A 21,547-nucleotide genomic window follows, 5' to 3' on the forward strand; every position below is an offset into this window, starting at 1 on the left:
GGCAATTTACAATGGCCAATTTACCTATCAACCTACAGCCTTTGGCTGTGGGAGGAAACCGGAGCACCCGGTGGAAACCCACGCGATCACAGGGAGAACTTGCAAATTCCACACAGGCAGTACCCAGGATCGAACCTGGGTCGCTGGAGCTGTGAGGCTGTGATGCTAGCCACTGTCTTGCCCCAAGTCATTCCAGACCTCATTACAGCCTTAGTTCAAACGTGGACAAAAGAGCTGAGGTGACTGCCCTTGACATCAAGTCAGCATTTGAACAAGTGTAGCATCAAGGAGCCCTAATAATATTGAAGTCATTAGGAATCAGGGAGTTGGGGAAACATCACTGGCTGGAGTCATACGTAACAGAGGTTTTGCGTTTTGGAGGCTAATCATCTTGGCCCCAGGACATCGCTGTAAGAGTTCCCTCAGGACAATGTCGTAAGCCCAACCAGCTTAGCTGCTTCATCAGTGACCTTCCCTCCATCATAAGGTCAGGTGGGGATGTTAGCTGATTATTGTACAGTGTTCAGTTCCATTCGTAACTCCTCAGATAAAGCAACAGTCTGTGCCCGCATTCAGCAAGATAGGAACAGCATTCAGGGTTGTGTTGATAAGTGGCAAGTAATAATGTAAGTACCAAGCAATTACCATCTCTCAAACAAATCTGCAAGATCCCCCCCACCCCTCTGCCAAGTCTCTCTCCATCCTGACTTAGAAATATATCAGCATTCCTTTACTGTTGCTGGGTAAAATCCTAGAATTCCTTTTCTAAAATCACTGTCTGAGTACTGCAGTGGGTCAAGTGGCTTCCCGCCTGCCCCCCCCCCCCCAATCTCGAGGGCAATTACAGATGGGCAATAAATACTGGCCTTGCCAGTGATGTCTACATCTCAGGAACAAATAATAAAATAGAAGCACTGGTTAGAACGCAACTTGAGTACTGCAAGCACACATTAGGAATAATATAATGGCCTAGGCAGGCAGCCTAGATTTACAAGGGTTTATGAGGAAAGATTAAAGATTGTATTTCCTGGAATTTAAAAGATTTAGGGGTGATTTGATCAGTGTTTTCAGGCTAAGGTAGTTTGGGAGAAACTATTTCTGCTGGTTGGGGAATCCAAGACTAGAGGACATAGTCTGAAAGTTAGAGCCAGATCTTTCTTCTTGTAAAGGGTGTTAGAAGTTTATAACACTCTATTGCAAACGGTAATTGAAGCTAGGTTCATTGTTATTTTTAAAACTGAGATTAATAGTATTTGCCTATAACCCTTCATACCTTTGGCTAAGTGGGGTACATGGAGCTAGATTTCAGATAGGCCATGATCTCATTGAATGATGGGACTAGATTGAGGGGCTAAATGCCCTCCTGTTTTTATATTCCTTAGATAGAATTTAACTCCTGTATTTAAATCATAATATATTCCATTTTCAAAATTTGTGGTGCTAAAGCTCCCAATTTATTTGCATTTTAGTGGGACCCAGAGTTACATTGAACAGTGAAAGCTCAAGCTGTGGTTTTGGAGCTGTCACTATTGTAATGGTAACATTTTAGTTTGAGGACCCTTTACGCTAATTGAATTGGCAATGGGCTCATGCCTTTTGCAAACTCAGTAGAGGCATTGAGTACAAAAGCAGGGAAGTTATGCTGAACCTTTATAAAGCTCTAGTTAGGCCCCAACTGGGGTATTGTGTCCAGTTCTGGTCACCGCACTTTAGGAAAGATGTGAGCGTCCTTGACCGGTTGCAGAGGAGATTTACCAGAATGGTTCCAGGGCTGGGGGATTTTAGTTACTAGGGTAGGTTGGAAAAGCTGGGGTTGTTTTTGCTGGAACAAAGGAGATTGAGGAGAGATTTGATAAAGTGTAAAAGATTATGACAGGCTTAGATAAGTTAGACGAGGAAAAACTGTTCCCGTTAACTAATGGTACAAGGACTAGGAGACACAGATTGAAAGGTTTTTGGGCAAGCAGTGCAGGGGGAATATCAGGAAGCAGTTTTTTTTTTTACACAGCGGGGGGTAATGGCCTGGAGCTCTCTGCCCACAAGGGTGGTAGAAGTGGAGATTATAAATGACTTCATGAAGTTGGATGGCCACTTGAGAGAAAGACTTGCAAGGTTCTAGGGATCGAGTGGGATTGATTGCATAGCTCCATGGAGAGCCGGCATGGACTCTATGGGCCAAATGACCACCTTCTGTGCTGTAAATGACTCTGAACTGATTTGCTTTTTCTAATGAAGAGATGTGCAGACCATGGGCTCTCAGAATTTTTTAAAAATTTGTTCATGGGATGTGATCATAGAAATTTATATTGCAGAAGGAGGCCATTCAGTCTGTGTCCGAGCCAGCAGACAAGGAGCCATCCTGCCTAATCCCACTTTCCAACTCTTGATCCATAGCCTTATAGGTTACAGTACTTCAGGTACATCTCCAAGTACTTTTTAAAATATTTTGAGGGTTTCTGTCTCTGCCATCCTTTCAGGCAGTGAGTTCCAGATCCCCACCACCCTCTGGTTGAAAAAATTCCCCTCGAATCCCCTCTACCCTAAATCTATACCCCATGGTTATGGACCCCTCAACCAAGTGGAAGGATGCAGAAAGATTTTTTTTGTTAAATGCCATTTTTGCCTTGTTTCAGGAGCAGTAGAATCAGTGGAGTAGGTTGCTTCTCCATCTCTGAGCATGATGGATAGAGAAAAGATTGTTGAGATACATTGACTACCCAGGTCTATATTAACATAAGAAATAGGAGAAGGAGTTTGCCATTTGGCCCTTCGAACCTGCTACTATGATCATGGCTGAACCGCTACATCAACTCCACTTAGCTGCCCAATCCCGTAGCTATTGATTCCCTTAGTGCCCAAGGATCTATCTCCGTCTAAAATATACTCAACGACTGAGCATCCACAAACCTCTGGGAGAATGCCAAAGATTCACAACCAAATGGTGAAGAAATTTCTCCTCTTCTCAGTCCTAAATGGCTGACTCCTGCAACTATATCTCCCAGTTCTAGACTTTCTAGTTTACATTCATTTTCTGTTTTCTCCCATCAGGCTTATACTTTTTTGGCAAAGCCTCTTCCTTTAATTTTAATACTACCCATAACTTTTCAAGTTAGCAATGGGTGTAGCACTTTTCCAGTGGTTTTGTTCAAGGATATGTACATTCATTAAGAATTTTTTCTTTCCTTTTATATGTTTGCCATTGCTTATTTGCTGTCTCATCTTTTTCAATCTAATTTCCCAATCTACCTCAACCAACTCTCTCATACCTCCATAATTGGCTTTGTTTAAATTTAGGCTGCGTTTGCTGATATTGCAAGCACTAGGTGGCGCTGCAGTGGCACATGCTCAAATGCAGCCTGTGCCACTAAAATGTCTGCGACGTCAAGCAGCAGCCAGGGCTAAAGATGGTGCTGCTCAAATAATCACACGAAGGCAACCTAAGCACATGGCAGCACACAATGGCCGGAGGGAGAGAGTGAGGGGGGGGGGGGGGTGGGGTGAGGAGGAGGGGAATGAGCGAGTGGGGGCTGGGGGTAGGGGAGTGAGTGGGGGGAGGAGGAGAGCGTACCCGCCACCACCAAGGTCTTCGGCCCTCTCCCTGCTTCCCCCGTCACCGCTTTCTCCCTGCTTTCCCCCCACCTCTGCTGTCTGCCCGCGTTATGTCATCTGCGCATGCCCCAACCAGTCCTGGCACTGCGGAACGCAGCGCATGTGCAGAAAGGAGGAGCCAATCTGCGCATGTGCTTAGATTGGCGCAGTCTGATGACGTCAGCTGCCCAAGTGGAATAAGGCATTCCTATCTACTTTAACAATACCCCTCATAATTTTAAATTTAACTTTGTTAAATTTAAGACCCTGGTTTGGGCTTTAACCCCATCACCCTCAAACTTAACATGAAATTCAGCATCTTATGATCACTGTTTCCCAGAGGATGCTTTACTACAAAATTACTAATTAACCCTGTCTCATTATAAAATGCTAGATCCCTAGTTGGTTTCTTGTTCTGTTGTTCCACAGAGTATTGAGGAACAATAAATGGTGTGCCAATTCATGGTTTTGCTATAAACTGAGAAACTACGCAAATGTCTGCACTTGAAGATATTTCATGCTAGTGTTATTTCAAAGTGTAATGTCAGTTTTTTTTTGTGAAGATGGATATTGCTATTTGATTAGTTAAAACAAATGAGCATTGCATTAAATTTTTTATAGAATTGTCTCTTCCATATTGCTATCATTGCTAAAAGTGTAGCTTTTATAACCTTTGGGTAACCTGAGTTTTTGTGTTAAATTGCAGGTCTCCAGTTGGAAGACAATGGCTCAAAGAGATGCAGAGAGATATCTCTACGTGGACAAAAATGTCATCAATAACCCATTGACACAGGCTGACTGGGCAGCAAAAAAACTGGTGTGGGTCCCCTCAGAACGTAATGGATTTGAGGCTGCCAGCCTCAAGGAGGAAATTGGTGATGAGGCTGTCCTTGAGTTGGTAGAGAATGGCAAGAAAGTCAAAGTCAACAAGGATGACATTCAGAAGATGAACCCGCCCAAATTCTCCAAGGTGGAAGACATGGCAGAGTTGACTTGCCTGAATGAGGCTTCTGTACTGCACAATTTGAAAGAACGTTACTACTCAGGGCTAATCTATGTAAGGTTTTATTGTACTACTATTACTCAGTTTTGTCAAGTTTTATGACATTTTTGTTCTTTGATTAATAAGTTTTGTCATATTAGTATATACTTTGCCATTCCATATTCCAAATATCTGATTTATTAGCGTACAAGAAAGAAAAAGACCCAAGCCCATCTAGCTTATATTATCCTCACATGGTGAAAACATGCATTATCAAACCTGTACCATCAAACTCACACTAGTCACTCAATCTCCTCGGAGGAAAAAAAAACAGTCTAGTTTAGAAAAAACTCTGGGCAAATTTTTCTCCAATTCCTGAAGACAATCAAACAAGCTGCATTGTATCACTTGTCCCAATTAACCCAACAACATGTATCGCACAAATGTCTTCCACTGTTGGGAACTTGTTAAGCTCCCTTTTGAAGGGATACAACAAATCCACGTTCGCCACACAAGCTGCAACTGATTTCAGAGGTGGTTGACGCTGCAAAAAGTAGTATTTCCTGGCACCTGACCCACCTCTGCTTTCATAAGTTGTAGGAACAAAGGAAATAGGAGCAGAAGTAGACCATTCAGTCCTTAAAACTTGCTTTGTCATTCAGTAATATCATGGCTGATCTGCCTCAACTCCACATTCCTGCACTGTACCCATATCCCTTAATTCTCTTAATATCTAAAAATCTATTGATTTCTGCCTTGAATATACTCAACAACTGAGAATCCACAGCTCTTTGGGTTAGAGAATTCTAAAGATTCACAACCCTTTGAAGAAATTTCTCCTCATCTCAGGCCTAAATGGCTGACCCCTTTTAGTCTGACCACCAGTTTTAGACTCCCCAGTTAGGGGAGACATCCACCCTGTCAAGCCCCTTAAGAATTTTGTATGTTTCAATGAAGTACCCTCTCATAACTAATCTTGTACAGATGACCGTAGTCCTCCTCTGCCTATCTAACTCAAACTGTTCTTTTGGACAGAATCCTGTTCTTTTGGACAGAATCTAATCCCTTCCTTATTTTAAGGAAATTGGTCACGCCTCTCGATCCTCATTTCTCGGTGTAAAATGCCCCAATTCCCTGTCTGTTCCTGATAAATGAAGGCTCTTAAACTAGGTATTGATCAAGTAGCTCTTCCTGTCTTTTGATATCTCCTGACATGAGGGCTCCAAAACAGGGTACAGTATTTTACATGTGGATTGTACATTAATTTGTCCTAGCTATGTACCAAAACACTGCTTGCTTCTGCAACAGCTTTGCAAATGTGTCATGAACCTTCAATACTTTGGAAACTGCAACCTCAAGGTACATTTCCCACTCAGCAACCTTCAGTGGGCAACCCTGCTTGGTGAAAATGTGTCATAGTCATAGAGGGATACAGCACTGAAACAGGCCCTTTGGCCCACCGAGCCCGTGCCGACCATCAACCACCCATTTATACTAATCCTACATTAATCCCATTTTCCCCCTCTCATCTCCATCTTCCCTCAATTCTCCTACCACGTACCTACATTAGGGGCAATTTTTTTACAATGGCCAATTTACCTACCAACCTGCAAATCTTTGGCATGTGGGAGGAAACCGGAGCACCCGGAGGAAACCCACGCGGTCACGGAGAGAACTTGCAAATTCCACACAGGGAGTACCCAGAACCGAACCCGGTCGCTGGAGCTGTGAGGCTGCGGTGCTAGCCACTGTACCGCCCCTGAAATTTTTTCCGCCAAAATTCTGCTTTTAGCAGAATCAGTACGCCTAGATTTAAAAAAAAAAATCTTTCATGGGATATGGGTGTCACTGGCAAGGACAGCATTTGTTGTCCATCTCTAATTGTCCTTGAACTGAGTGGTTTGCTAGGCCATTTCAGAGTCAACCACGTTGCTGTGCTTCTGGAGTTACATGTAGGCCAGACCAGGTGAAGATGACGTTTCCTTTCCTAAAAGACCTTTGTGAACCAGATAGGTTTTTACAGCAGTCAACAATGGTTTCATGGTCACCATTAGACTAGATTTCAATTCCAGATTTATTAATTGAATTCAAATTTCACCATCTGCTGTGGTGTGATTTGAACCCTTGTCCTCAGCATTAGCCAGGGCCTCTGGATTACTAGTCCAGTGACACTACCAATACGCCACTGCCTCCCCTCTGCTGATCACTCTATTTAGGTTACCAATTTTAATTGATCATGAGGCCAATTTAGTCATCCAGACAGTCTTGAGTTTAGAATACCCATTTAAAAATTTGCACTTGTATAAGACAGTATACATAGGAACAGGAGTAGGCCATTCAGCCCCTCCAGCATGTTCCGCCATTCAATGAGATCTTGACCGATCTGTATCCTGACTCCATCCACCTGCCTTGGCTAGCAAAAGTCTGTTGATCTCAGAATTAAAATTATAAACTGAACTAGCATCCACAACTTTTTGTGGGAGAGAGTTCCACACTTTTATCACTCTTGTGTGAAGTGTTTCAGAATTCTCTTCTGAATGGCCTGGCTCTGATAGTAAGGTTATGTCCTCTTGACCTAGACTCCCTCTGCCAACAAAAAAAGTTTCTATTTGCCCTATCAATTCTTTTCAAAATTTTAAAAACTTCAATCAAATTATCCCTTGGCCTTCGATATTCCAGGGAAGACGAGTTTAGTTTACATAATTTGAACTCTGGAGCCCTGATGAAATTCTGGTGAATTTGTGCTGCATTCCTTCCATGGTGGTCATATTCTTGGTTGGTTGTGGTGCCCAGATGTGATCGAACTAGAGCTTTGTATAGCTGCAACGAAACTTCTTCCTTTATATTCTAACTCTCTAGATATAAAGGCTCACATTCCATTAGCCCTTTGGATTTTTTTTGTACCTGACAACATTTTAGTAATCTTTGTGTACATTGAACCCTAAATCTCTTTGGATCGCCACTGTGCCTAGTTTTTCACCTTTTAAACAATAGTCCAATCTGCCCTCTTTTGGTACAAAATGGAGGATCTCAAACTTGCACTGTCTTAGACCTATGCTAAAATTTGGTCGTCATCTGGCCCTGAGCTTGAAACATAACATTCAGTGGTCATCTTTTAGGTTAAACCTTTCCTTGATACAGTTTCAACATATCTCTACTTTGGGCTGTCACTTTTCTTTGGACAGTGGTGAAACATAATTTGGCATTGCATTTGACACCGAATGCAAAGAATGGTTTAACTGTAAGCTTCACAGCTCATTTTTGGCGTAGTTAGAGGAGGGCTACACTGCACAATCTGGCTGTGAGAAGGCTTTAATTGCTTATCCGTAGTTTATCAGATTTTGGATGATGGGTGGTCTGTTAATTTAAAAAAAAATATACAGAAAAATGTGCTTTAGCAGGGAATAACAAACTGGGCAGCTGTAAAGAAATAAGGAAAAAGCATTTCATAAACATACTGATTGCAGAGCAGCTCAGCTTGCATCCTGTTGACACCAGCTGCTGGGGTATATTATGGGGACCAAATACTGTTTGTTGAATGATATAAAATGAGGGATAATTGCATTATAGATTTGGCTAGTTGCCAAAATTGCAGTTTTCGCATTGCCAAATGGTAAAGTAACTGCTGTTCCAGTGACTGCTTTGCAATTTGTTTGTTGTAAAGGCTAGAATATTTTGAAGTTGGATGGAGGAAAATTTAGATTACGCCTTCTATAGGTCTGCTCAAAATTTTGAGAGATCTGTGACCAAGTCCTCTTCCTGAGATTTTCCCTTTGAATAATTCTGTGCATTTCTGAACGCAGTGACTCATTATAGGTTTGCTGCGTACCTGCCATGTTTGGTGCTTTCACAAGTAATGTCAAACTGGTCTGGTAGGAGGAGAGAGGAATGCATCAATTAAGCTGTGGGTCCTGTTCTTGTCTGATGTCCAAGGGCTTAATGAATACGGATCAGGAGTAGAAAGACTGATGTTTTCCTGTCCCTACTTTATTTTTCCCCTCAAGATGTCTGAAGCTAATTGTACTCATACCGTCCTGGCTGAGGTCAGTTGACTGCACAGACGAGGGTTCGAAACTATAAACTTTTAGGTCAAGTGGCTTGCCACATGCTGTGTTTGGCATTAAGCCTTGGCGGAGCTTCGAAGTAGTTCTGGTCAGAGTATGGGAGAATTCTATCCAAGACCTGCAGATGGTGCCAGGGATGAGGGATTTTAGCTACAAGGTTAGGTTGGAGAAGCTGGGGTTGTTCTGCTTGGTGAAAAGGAGATTGAGGGGAGATTTGATAGAGGTGTACAAGATTATGACAGGTTTGCATAAGATAGACAACGAAAAACTGTTCCCATTAGCTGATGCTACAAAGACTCTTCTTAGGCCGTCCTTCAGGATTGAGGATGACTTGCTTGCACTCTGGTTCGTTGGGATCTGAGATGGCTGATGCCCACTGTGTGATTTGCAGCCTCTGCCACATGATGGGCAGGTGGTGCTTGAAGGGTCAGGTAGATGGGTTGTTTGTAGGTTTGAGTGCTCCTTCCAGCGCCTTAACTTAGCCTCTGCATGTTCCCAACGAAGTCCCTCGAGGTGTACGATGCCTTCCCGAATTAGCTTTCTCCATCTGGGATGGTCACGGGTCAGGGACTCTGACAAATCAACAGGGATGTTTGATCTCTTCAGTGATTTGAGGACATTTCAAAAGCATTTGTGCTGTCCTCCTGGGACCCTTCTGCTGCAACCAAATTCTGAGTCGAACATATGCTTCGGGAGTCTGATGGCAGGCATGCGAATGACATGACCCGACTAGAGGAGTTGATTGTGGGTGATTAGTGCGCCAATGCTGGGCAGGTTGGTTTGGGAGAGGACGCTGCTATTGGAGTGCCTTTCTTGACACCGGGTTTGGAGGATCTTCCGGAGGCACCTCTTGTGGTACGTCTCCAGTGCTTTAAGGTCGAGGGGACACAGATTTAAGGTTTTGGGCGGAGAGGATGCGAGGAAGAACTTTTTACGCAGCAAGTGGTAATGACCTGGAACTCGCTGCCGATGAGGCTGGTGGAAGTCCTGTTGATGAATGATTTCAAAAGGAAATTGGATGGCATTTGAGGGAAATAAGCTTTATAGGGATATGGAGACAGAGCCAGGGAATGCAACTTCTTAAATTCTTCTACATAGAGCCAGCATGGACTTGATGGGCTGAATAGCCCCTTCCTGTGCCTCTATAACTATGACTCTAGAACCTTGTATCTGTGTAAATACTTTGTTTAAACTGGCAAATCAAAATGTTTAAGTTCACGTTCCCATGGTAAGCATCTAAGTAAAAAAAGTTATAGTTTCCTTGCTATTTAGTCCTTCAGTATTCTCTATTATTGATATTAGAATTTGCAGGAATGTAGAAATAAAACACATGGTTAGAAATAAAAATCAGTTCCTTCCACATCTAAATAAGTTATGCTAATGTTTTAGATGTAGATCTTCACTGGAACTGGAGATGAATCTTCACCCAAAAAGCCCATCTTTTCCAGATGCTGTATATTCCCACTGCTTTATTTCAGATTTAGGCATTTGCTTAGTTGCAGAAACGTTTTGACCCCACTTGTTTGGAAAAGCCATGCCAAGTTCAAAACATTTGAAATTTAAAGTTTATTTTGGACGAGTGTTGTTGAGTCCATTTTCAGATGACCCCTTGACTCAACCTATTGGGGTTGGAAGAATGGGGAATCAACAGCTTCAACTTCTCAGTATCAATTATAAGCTCATTTTGCTAAAAGATACATGGCCCAGAACAACTGCAAAAGAATGTGACATTTCAAAACTGACCACAACTCTTCAGATCAAATTTCAACCATTTTCTAGTGATTCATCTGTATCCCAAACACTACATACAATGCAATTCGTTAAAGTTTATCTAGGGCAAGTAAGATGGATGCCAAACTGATCTCTCAAACATTCCAGTACTGTACCAAGGGAAGAAAATATGCTTATTTCCATTAATTTATTAGTATTTACTTTTCAATTGTATGCAGTAGCATAGTAGTTATGTTACTGGGCTAGTAATAGAGGCCTAGGTTAGTAATCTGGAGACGCAAGTTGGGCAATTTAAATTGTTAATTAAATAAATATGGAATAAGGCTAGTATCAATAATGATGGCCAAGAAACAACTGGATTGTTGTGAAAAGCTCACTGGTTCACGATTGTCCTTCGGGGAAGGAAATATGCTATCCTTACCCAGTCTGATCCACACGTGACTCCAGACCCTTAACTGCCCTGTGAAATGGCCTAGCAAGCCACTCAGTTGCCGCCACCACCTTCTCGAGGGTAATTAGGGATAGGCAATAAATTGCCAGTGACACCTGTGAATGAATAAATTAAAATAAAAAGCCAGTTCGTTCTTGGCCTAAAAGAGAGCATGTAGCTTTTGGAAGCCTAGTTTCACTGATTTCATTACTTAGTTTACATGTGCTATATGATATGTGTCATCTTGAGCAAATCCTTTTTGATTCAGTCTCATTCCTAAGGTTTGAAGTGAGTTTTATTTTTACAAGTAGTCAGATTTTGCTGCATGTTTTTAATGCTGCTTTGGTGTTACCAAAGTTAGTATTTGATTTTGGACTTGGGCAAGAACTTTGCTTTTTCTACCCTCTACTCCTGCACTGTGGCAAAAGATCATCAACCTCAAACGTTAACTTTCTCTCTCCACAGATGCTGATGGAAATGCTCAGCAGGTCCAACATTTTCTGTTGTATTTCAGATTTCCAACATCTGCAGCATTTTGCTTTGGCGGATATCTTAAGATGTGAATACTTTGGCCATCTGTCAATCATTCTAAATTTAATAATGAAATAAACTGTTCTCCTTCAGTGCTATTGATTTAAATTGAGGAAATAAACCAACCTGATCTATGTAAGCAACATAAGAATCTAAATGCTACAGATGCTGTAGTTGGCGGGAAAGCTTGCTATTGATATTTTGTTTAGGGATTTGGCCTGTTTCCTTCCATACAAATGGAAGCAAAGATCTACAAAAGATAATTTATTCCAAATAGCATCAAAACTGGATGCTACACTGTGCCTCAGGTTTGATTAGTTCTTTTTTCATTTTACTGGTTATTTTCGAATTCCAGTTGATTACCAGTAAGTCATCTAATCAAAAGAAGAAAAATATTCATTGGAATAATGAGCAAATAGGTACCGATGGCAAGAAGCTATAGTTATAAAGATCCTCCAGTGGCACCCAGGCATGCAAGATCAAACATGTCATGAGCAGTGGGCTGAGTTTGAAATGGCTTTTGCCACCGTTCTTCCTATCGTGTGTGTCTGGACATGAATGTACTGGTGAGATACAAATAACTCTAAATAAGTAGCTTTGAATTGAGAGTGTGTGTGTACTTGCTAAATACATTTCACAACTGTAATCTTAGGGGCGGCACAGTGGCGCAGTGGTTAGCACCGCAGCCTCACAGCTCCAGGGACCCGGGTTCGATTCCGGGTACTGCCTGTGTGGAGTTTGCAAGTTCTCCCTGTGTCTGCGTGGGTTTTCTCCGGGTGCTCCGGTTTCCTCCCACAAGCCAAAAGACTTGCAGGTTGATAGGTAAATTGGCCATTATAAATTGTCGCTAGTATAGGTAGGTGGTAGGGAAATATAGGGACAGGTGGGGATGTTTGTTGGGAATATGGGATTAGTGTAGGATTAGTATAAAATGGGTGGTTGATGGTCGGCACAGACTCGGTGGGCCGAAGGGCCTGTTTCAGTGCTGTATCTCTAATCTAATCTAATCACAACTAATAGTCTGGAAAAAGTATACATTAATTGTGATTTCCATGGCTTCCTGTCATATGACCTTGCAGTGTCTTGCTACTGTCCCTACAATAGAGTGAAGATTATGACTACCTTGTTCAATTACAGGAAATTGCACAGAACTGAACAACACTATTAATTGTCCAGTTTTTCCCCTCGCCCTTCGTGCAGCCACTCGTTCTTGCTGGGGTGTAGTTCTACTGATCTTGGCAGCCCTACCTCATCTAAATAGCGGTTTTCACTTGTAAGCTGGGACAAGTGCACTTTCCACCATTGGTCACTGGATCCTAATGAGGAAAAGGTGATGTAGGTTTTTTGCCTTTTCACTAACTGGCATTGATCAATTGTATCGCCTGCTGCCTCACTTAATACCTGATGCTAGTTGAATGGTTCAGTACACCAGTGTATTTATTCACTTCATCGTGGGGAACCAGGCAATTTTAGTTTTATTTTTGCATAGCTTTAAAATCAAATCTCCTAAGTTCACAACTGAAGAGGCTATCAAACTAAATTTCCATTCAAAATGACAGATCTTGGCTGCACTGCTATATAACTATAACTGCTTTGTAAATGTCAACATTTTATGTTAATTTTAGGACCATGTGTATGTTTCAGTAATATACCTCTAACTTAAGTATTTTGTATTTCGTTTCCTTTCAGTGGATTAAGAGGTAAACACTTTCCAGCATGGTTTTGACCTGTAAAAATTAATTTTTTTCCCTACTAATTCCTGTCCTCCTGAAAGCATTAACTGCTTTGGGCTGCAGTTTCACAGATGCTGGGTATTCTCTAGAATCTCTATTTGAGTGACAGTTTAGTTTTTAGTTTTTTAGTTTTCGAGATACAGCACTGAAACAGGCCCTTCGGCCCACCAAGTCTGTGCTGACCATCAACCACCCATTTATACTAATCCTACACTAATCCCATATTCCTACCACATCCCCACCTGTCCCTATATATTTCCCTACCACCTACCTATACTAGGGGCAATTTATAATGGCCAATTAACCTATCAACCTGCAAGTCTTTGGCATGTGGGAGGAAACCCACGCAGACACAGGGAGAACTTGCAAACTCCGTACAGGCAGTACCCAGAATCGAACCCGGGTCCCTGGAGCTGTGAGGCTGCGGTGCTAACCACTGCGCCACTGTGCCGCCAGAGGACTGGGTACTGTCAATAATTTCATTCATTATTTAAACTGATTTATGCAAGTATGAGTCTTGGTGTAAAAATGGGATATTCATTTGGTGAGTTTGTCACAGTCACTCCCGATGCTGTCCACATAAGGTGCTGAATAGTGATCACAAGAGGAGCCTGTCTTTTTTTCCCCAATCACTGTCCTTCCTCTCAAGTGAGCCAAAGTCTTCTTTTAATTTAATCAAAGAATGTATCTCAATGCAGTCAGCCTTACTGAAAGCAGTTGGTTTGGAATTTGGCTAATTGTATTGAAATCAAACTTGGTCACTTTGAAATGTTTTGGGTACAAAAACTACTTGAGCTTGAGCTTTGTAATGGGTTGCAGTACTGTTACACAAGGACGCCTATTGCTTACCACAATCCTGGAAGCATTTAAGTACATGTTGAGTGTTGACACATGATGTAATGAAATTGCAACCTGGATAGCCAGGTGAGAGAGAGCTGGCATCTGTGAATTAGCTGCAAGTACTTCTAACAAAAAGCAAGAACAAACTTACATCTATGCAGCGCCTTTTATAATCTAAGGACGTCCCAAATGATCAATTGGCAGATATCCATTCACCAAAATCAGGAAGCAGGAGACCCTCTGTGATCCACAACTGTTTTATTCTCCATCCACAGTTCAGTATAAATATCAGTTTCCACTCTTCTCTCCTGGACTAACTCCCTGTCCAGAAGTCCTCTGACTGGGGAAAAACCCATCCCTTAAATACAAGCTACAATGAACATCATCTGCTCTCTAACTCTGAAGTAAGTCCTGGTTAATTAAAGGGACCAGCATTTTCAACATTGTCACCAAAGCACTTCACAGCCATTTTTGAGGTGTAGTCACTTTTGTAATGTAGGATTACAAATCTGGTTTCCTTAATTCAGTGGTAGACTCTAAACATAGCAGCCATGGCTTCACTTTCAACATTTGTGTGACTGTCATGCTGCAGATTCCTATAAAAAGGTACAAAAGCAAAATACTGCAGTGCTGGAAATCTGAAATAAAAGCAGAAAATGCTGGAATACTCAGCAGGCTAGGCAACATCTGTGGGGAGTGAGAAACTGTTAACGTTTCAGGTTGATGGTTAAACAGATTCCAGGTCCTGAGAGAAGCCTTCTTACACGCATGGATCTAGATCTTGTACAAAATTCCAATTTAGAGGAAGGAGAGGTCAATTCCAATTCAGTGGCTGACCATTGGGGCCATATTAGATTTAGAATTCCTGCTCATGAAATTGATCTGTTGGTATTGCTTTTGAGTATGGAGTTGTTGAAAACAATATGAGTGCTGTTATTAATGTAGACGATTGTTTTTACGTTGTGCACATAAGAGCATTTAATTCTGGTTACATTTTAAAATTTCTGTTGGACTTGGCTTGTTTGTTCCCTTCTCCCCCTGAAGGCATTTAATTCTTGCCTGGCTAGCATACCATAGGAACCAGTTGTCCTCCAGTATCTTGCCAAAGTAGCCATCAGCGATGAATTTTGGCATACTGGTTAATTGCAGGGGTTGTTGCAGTTAGAAGCATAAAAAATAGGAGCAGGAGTAGGCCATTCGGCCCTTCGAGCCTGCACTGCCGTTCAATATGATCATTGCTGATCGTCCAAACTCAGTACCCTGTTTGCGCTTTCTCCCTGTATTCCTTGATTCCTTTAGCCCTAAGAACTATATCTAACTCTCTTTTCTTGAATATATTTAATGATTTGGCCTCAACTGCTTTCTGTGGTAGAGAATTCCACAGGTTCACCAATCTCTGGGTGAAGAAATCCCTCCTCATCTCAGTCCTAAATGGTTTACCCCTTATCCTTAGACTGTGACCCCTCGTCCTGGACTCCCCTGCCATCGGGAACATCCTTCCTGCATCTAGTCTGTCCAGTCCTGTTAGAACTTTGTAGGTTTCAATGAGATCCCCTCTCATTCGTCTGAACTCTAGCGAATACAAGTCTAATCGACCCATTCTCTCTCCATATGTCAGTCCTGCCATCCCAGGAATCAGTCTGGTGAACCTTCACACACTCCATCCATAGCAAGAACATCCTTCCTCAGATAAGGAGACCAAAACTTCACACAATACTCCAGATGTGGTCTTGCTAAGGCCTTGTATAATTGCAGCAAGATATCCTTGCCCCGCCCTCGAATCCTCACTGAAGGCCAACATACCATTTGCCGCCTTAACTGCCTGTTGCACCTGCATGCTTACTTTCAGCGACTGGTGCACATGAACACCTAGATCTCGTTGCACCTCCCCCTTTCCCAATCTATCGCCGTTCAGATAATCTGCCGTTCTGTTTTTGCCACCAAAGTGGATAATGTCACATTTATCCACATTATTCTGCATCTGCCATGTATTTGCCCACTCACTCAACCTGTCCAAATCACACTGGAGCTTCTCTACATCCTCCTCACAGCTCACACTTCCACCCAGCTTTGTGTCGTCTGCAAAATTTGATATACTGCATTTAATTCCCTCATCTATAACAATATATATTGTGAATAGCTGGGGTCCAAGCATTGATCCCTGCTGTACCCCACTAGTCACTGCCTGTCACTCGGAAAAAGACCCGTTTATTCAAACTCTTTGTTTCCTGTCTGCCAACCAGTTCTTTATCCATGTCAGTACCTCACCCCAAATCCCAATGCTTTAATTTTGCACGCTAATATCTTATGTGGGACTTTTTCGAAAGCCTTCTGAAAGTCCAAATACACCACATCCACTGGTTCCCCTTTATGTAATCTACTAGTTACATCCTCAAAAAAAAATTCCAGTAGATTTGTCCAGCATGATTTCCCTTTTGTAAATCCATGTTGACTTTATCTGATCCTGTCATTGTTTTCCAAGTGCCCTGCTATTACATCTTTTGTAATGGACTCTAGCAATTTTTCCATTACTGATGTCAGGCTAACTGGTCTATAATTCCCTGTTTTCTGTCTGCCTCCTTTTTTAAATAGTGGGGTTACATTAGCTACCCTCCAATCCATTGGAACCGTTCCAGAGTCTATAGAATTTTGAAAAATGACCAGCAATGCATCTACTATTTTAAGGGCCACTTCCTTAAGTATTCTGGGATGTAGATTATCAGGCCCTGGGGATTGATCTGCCTTCAATCCCATTAATTTCCCTAACACCATTTCTCTACTAATACTGATTTCATACAGTTCCTCCTTCTCACTAGACCCTATGTTCCCCAGCGTTTTAGGAGATAATTTGTGTCCTCCTTTGTGAAGACAGAACCCAAGTATGTATTTAATTGGTCTGCCATTTCTTTGTTCCCCATTATAAATTCCCCCCCTTTTCTGACTATAAGGGACCCACATTTGTCTTCACTAATCTTTTTCTCTTCACATATCTATAGAAAGCTTTTAGTGTCAGTTTTTATGTTCTCTGCAAGCTTACTCTCTTACTCTATTTTCCCCTCCTTAATCAATCCCTTTGTCCTTTGCTGAATTCTAAACTGCTCCCAATCCTTAGGTATGCTGCTTGTTCTGACCATTTTATATTTCTCCTCCTTGGTCGAGCGCTGTCCCTAATTTCAGTTGAGCCCGACCCTGTCTTACAGGGCATTCATAGATGCACACGTCTGGTAATGGTTGCTTTGTAGTGATGAGATGTGGCAGCCTGACCTGATTATACTTTTTGCTCCCTCACTAACCCAGGTTTGCTGATGCTGTTTGTCCTTGCAATGACCACTGCAGCTGAGATTATCTAACTTAACATAGTCAAGGAATTGAACCTGGGCGTTTGTGCGGTTCAACTCCTCACTGGATAAACCTAGAATCATGAGAGGAGACATGGATGTACCATTCTTTAACTTTAGCCATTGCCTTTTAAATGCCTTCTAAATTTACAGGTCACAAGTATTGGTGTAATCTTGGTGAAATGATAAAAAGTAAAATATGTATTTAACTTTGTCCTTTTTTTTTAATAGACTTACTCAGGTCTTTTCTGTGTGGTGATCAATCCATACAAGAATCTGCCTATATACACTGAGGAAATTGTTGAAATGTACAAAGGAAAAAAGCGGCATGAGTTGCCACCCCACATCTACGCCATTACGGACACTGCGTACAGGAGCATGTTGCAAGGTGAGGGTTTTGCCTTAAAGTACTTTGATAACCAACAATTACTGATTTATTACATCTACTGTGATTGCTTCATTTATTTGAAAAGAATTCCTCTTGGTTCTGTTTGTAATCTCTGATTCACTAATTTTACACTTATTGGTTTAATATTTTCTGGTTAAATTTTCTCTCCTCATTTCTTTTGAAGCCATTTGAATCCTTGCTAGTGTAGGGTTCTAGCGAGCCAGTCATCTGGTACCAGTTCCAAATGTTGCCAATGTATGCATGAGCATCAACAGTGAGTGTCAGTAGGCTACTTGACCCAAAACAACCAACAGTTCTGTCCTGCATAGTTTGCATGCCATAACCTGTTGTCCACCATTGTCCATGCATGCACATTTCCAGCAGTTGTTGCTGGATTGCGATCAGGAATGGACCTTTGTCCAATATTTTTTCTGCTTCAACTTTTCAAATGTTAAAACTACATTAATTATGTGGAGAGACTGCAGAAACTGGGATTGTTCACCTTTCGGCAGAGAAAGTTAAGGAGAAAGTTAGTAGAGCTTTACAAAATTGAACGATTTTGATAGAATAGATGGGGGAAAACTGTTTGTAGTGGCAGTAGGGCCAGTAACTAGAGGACTGAGATTTAGCTAATCGGCAAAAGAACTGGGGGAGATGAGGATCTTTTAATATAGCAAGCTGTGATCTGGAATGTATTGCCTGAAAAGGTGGTGGAAGGGGATTCACCTAGTACCTTTCAAAAGGGCATTGGATATATAATTGAAGAAAAAATACAGGGCTATGGGGTAAGAGCAGGGGAATGGGACTAATTTGATAATGAGCCAGGACAGATACGATGGGCTGAATAGTCTGAGTAAGGAGCCATCTAATTTTGAGATTGAATTGCTGCCAGTAGTTTTTATAAAAAGAAAATCTCGGGCATTACTGCCACCACTTTAAACCATTGTTGGATGATATCTCAAAACTGCTCATCTTGTGAGGTTCTATGGTAAATAATTTTTTATAATTCACTCTGTCATGCAGCAATGACTAGGAATCTAAAGAAATGCACAATACATTAAGAACAAAATGCTGGAAACCCTCAGCAGGTCAGGTACTATTTGTAAAACCGATAGACAAGTGAAAGTTTCAGGCATGAACCATTCTGTTGAAACTTAACTTCTGTTTAATTCACAGGCAGCACCTGGTCTGATTTCTAGCATCTGCAGTATATTGCATTTTGTGCATTGTATTAACTTGGAACGCTGACAGTGGCTAGGTGATCTCATCCCTTGTGTTCAGGTTTTTATTGGGTGTGGTAGTGCTGTTTCTCTTTATTACAGACCAGCCTTGAAGCAACAGAATGGATAATTGGAAGGAAGGGCAAACTTTCAAAAGTGTAATGACTTTGTAGTAGTTAGTACTCAAATGCTTATCCTATCGGTGTATAGGAGTGGTCAATGTCTATACTCATGAGAAATAAAGCTGTCCAGAAAGTTTTAGGTTTATACTTTGCACTGTCATGGTAGCTTTCAAAACAGATTTGTGTGTCTCTCCACTATTCCCTCCCGACCAACCTTAGTAACGTGAATTATTTTCATTACTTGGTAGAATTCAACTTGCTGATGCCTGAAATGGATTTCTTTTTTGGGCTGTCTAGCAGTTGTTAATGGGAAGACTTGTATATTTTAACTTGTTTGTGCTTTTTCCCATTGTGCAAAAACTGCAATTTTAAGCAGTTATTGCCTCTTAATATCTGAACTCTCTTGATAAAGGGCCTCCTTTTGACATCCTTCATGCACCAACAGATAGACTGACCAGAGGTGATGGCACAGTGGTATATAGTTAGGAGGGAGTGACTCCAGACCCCTGAGGTCTGATGGCATCAGGCCAAACATGGGCAATGAAACCTCCTCCTGATTACCACCTACTAGCCTCCTTCAGCTGATAAATCAGTGATCCACCATGTTGAACACTGCTTAGAAGAAACACTGGGGTTGGCAAGGGCACAAAACGTACTCTGGGGATTTCAATGTCCATCACCCAGCGGTTCAGTAGCACTCGCGCTGACCGGGGCTGGCTGAGTGCTGGAGGAGTTGCAGCAGGTGGTGAAAGAACCAACATGAAGGAAAAATCTATTTAGTTTAGTTTAGTTTTAGTTTAGAGATACAGCACTGAAACAGGCACTTCGGCTCACCGAGTCTGTGCCGACCATCAACCACCCATTTATACTAATCCTACACTAATTCCATATTCCTACCACATCCCCACCTGTCCCTATATTTCCCTACCACCTACCTATACTAGGGGCAATTTATAATGGCCAATTTACCTATCAACCAGCAAGTCTTTGGCATGTGGGAGGAAACCGGAGCACCTGGAGGAAACCCACGCAGACGCAGGGAGAACTTGCAAACTCCACACAGGCAGTACCCAGAATTGAACCCGGGTCGCTGGAGCTGTGAGGCTGCGGTGCTAGCCATTGTGCCGCCCCTTTTTGACCTTGTCCTCATCAGTCTACCTGTTGCAGGTGCCACCTGGCCATGACAGTATTGATAGGAGTGACCACTGCACAGTCTTTGTGGAGGCAAAGCCCTGCCTTCACAATGAAGATACACTCCATTGGGTTGTGTGGCACTACCCCTGTGCTAAGTGAAATAGATTCAGAACAGATCTAACAGCTCAACTGAGTATACATAAGGCTTTGTTGCCATCAGCAGCAAGATTGTATTCTACTGCACTGTGTAACCTCATGGCCTGGTATATCCCTCACTTTACCATTACCATCAAGCCATGGGATCAACCCTAGTTCAATGAAGTGTGTAGTAGAGCATGCTGGGAACCAGCACCATCCACATCTGAAAATGAGGTTTCAACTTGGTGAAGCTACAACATGGGATTACATGCATGCTAAACAGTGGAAGCAGTATTTTATAGACAGAGCTAAGCGATCTCTCAACCAATGGATCAGATCAAAGCTCTGCGCTCCTGTCATATTGAGTCTTAAATGGTGGTGGGCAATTAAACAAGTAATAGGAGAAGAAGGCTCCATGAACATCCTCATCCTTAACAATGGGGGAGCCCAGTATGTGAGTACAAAAGACAAGGCTGAAGCCCCTGTATCCATCTTTAGCCAGAAGTGCCAAGTGGATGATCCACCTATGACTGTCCCTGAAGTCACCATCACACAGATGCCAGTCTTCAGCTAATTCGATTCATCCTGGGTGATGATAAGGAACATGGAAAAATAGGAGCAGGATTAGGCCATTCGGCCCTTGGAGCCTGCACCGCTATTCTTTTTTTTTTAGAGATACAGCACTGAAACAGGCCCTTCGGCCCACCGAGTCTGTGCCGACGATCAACCACCCATTTTTTTTTTAATACTAATCCTACACTAATTCCATATTCCTACCTGTCCCTATATTTCCCTACCACCCACCTATACTAGGGGCAATTTATAATGGCCAATTTACCTATCAACCTGCAAGTCTTTGGCATGTGGGAGGAAACCGGAGCACCTGGAGGAAACCCACGCAGACACAGGGAGAACTTGCGAACTCCACACAGGCAGTACCCATAACTGAACCCGGGTCGCTGGAGCTGTGTGGCTGCGGTGCTAACCACTGCGCCGCTGTGCCGCCCTATTCAATATGATCATGGCTGATCATCCAAACTCAGTACCCTGTTCGTGCTTTCTCCCAGTATCCCTTGATCCCTTTAGCCCTAAGAACTCTTATCTAACTCTTTCTTGAATATATTTGATGATTTGGTAGAGAATTCCACAGGTTTACCACTCTGGGTGAAGAAATCCCTCCTCATTTCAGTCCTAAATGGCTTACCCCATATCCTTAGACTGTGACTCCTGGTCCTGGACTCTCCTGCCATTGGGAACATCCTTCCTGCATCTAGTCTGTCCAGTCCTGTTGGAATTTTGTAGGTTTCT

At 42.2% G+C, this 21,547-nt stretch overlaps 1 protein-coding gene across 2 annotated transcripts in view; it reads left to right on the forward strand.

The window, feature by feature from the left end:
* LOC137353276 (myosin-9-like) overlaps window positions 1-21,547 on the forward strand; it is a 230,608-nt gene that overhangs the window by 30,091 nt on the left and 178,970 nt on the right. For both annotated transcript variants that reach the window (XM_068019373.1, XM_068019374.1), the window contains exons 2-3: window positions 4,295-4,645; window positions 17,469-17,625. In XM_068019373.1, the coding sequence (XP_067875474.1) occupies window positions 4,313-4,645; window positions 17,469-17,625 (490 nt within the window). In that variant the 5' untranslated portion in view covers window positions 4,295-4,312. The remainder of the gene's footprint in view (window positions 1-4,294; window positions 4,646-17,468; window positions 17,626-21,547) is intronic.

This window comes from Heterodontus francisci, chromosome 41 (assembly GCF_036365525.1).
Source record: "Heterodontus francisci isolate sHetFra1 chromosome 41, sHetFra1.hap1, whole genome shotgun sequence".
Taxonomy (NCBI): Eukaryota; Metazoa; Chordata; class Chondrichthyes; order Heterodontiformes; family Heterodontidae; genus Heterodontus; species Heterodontus francisci.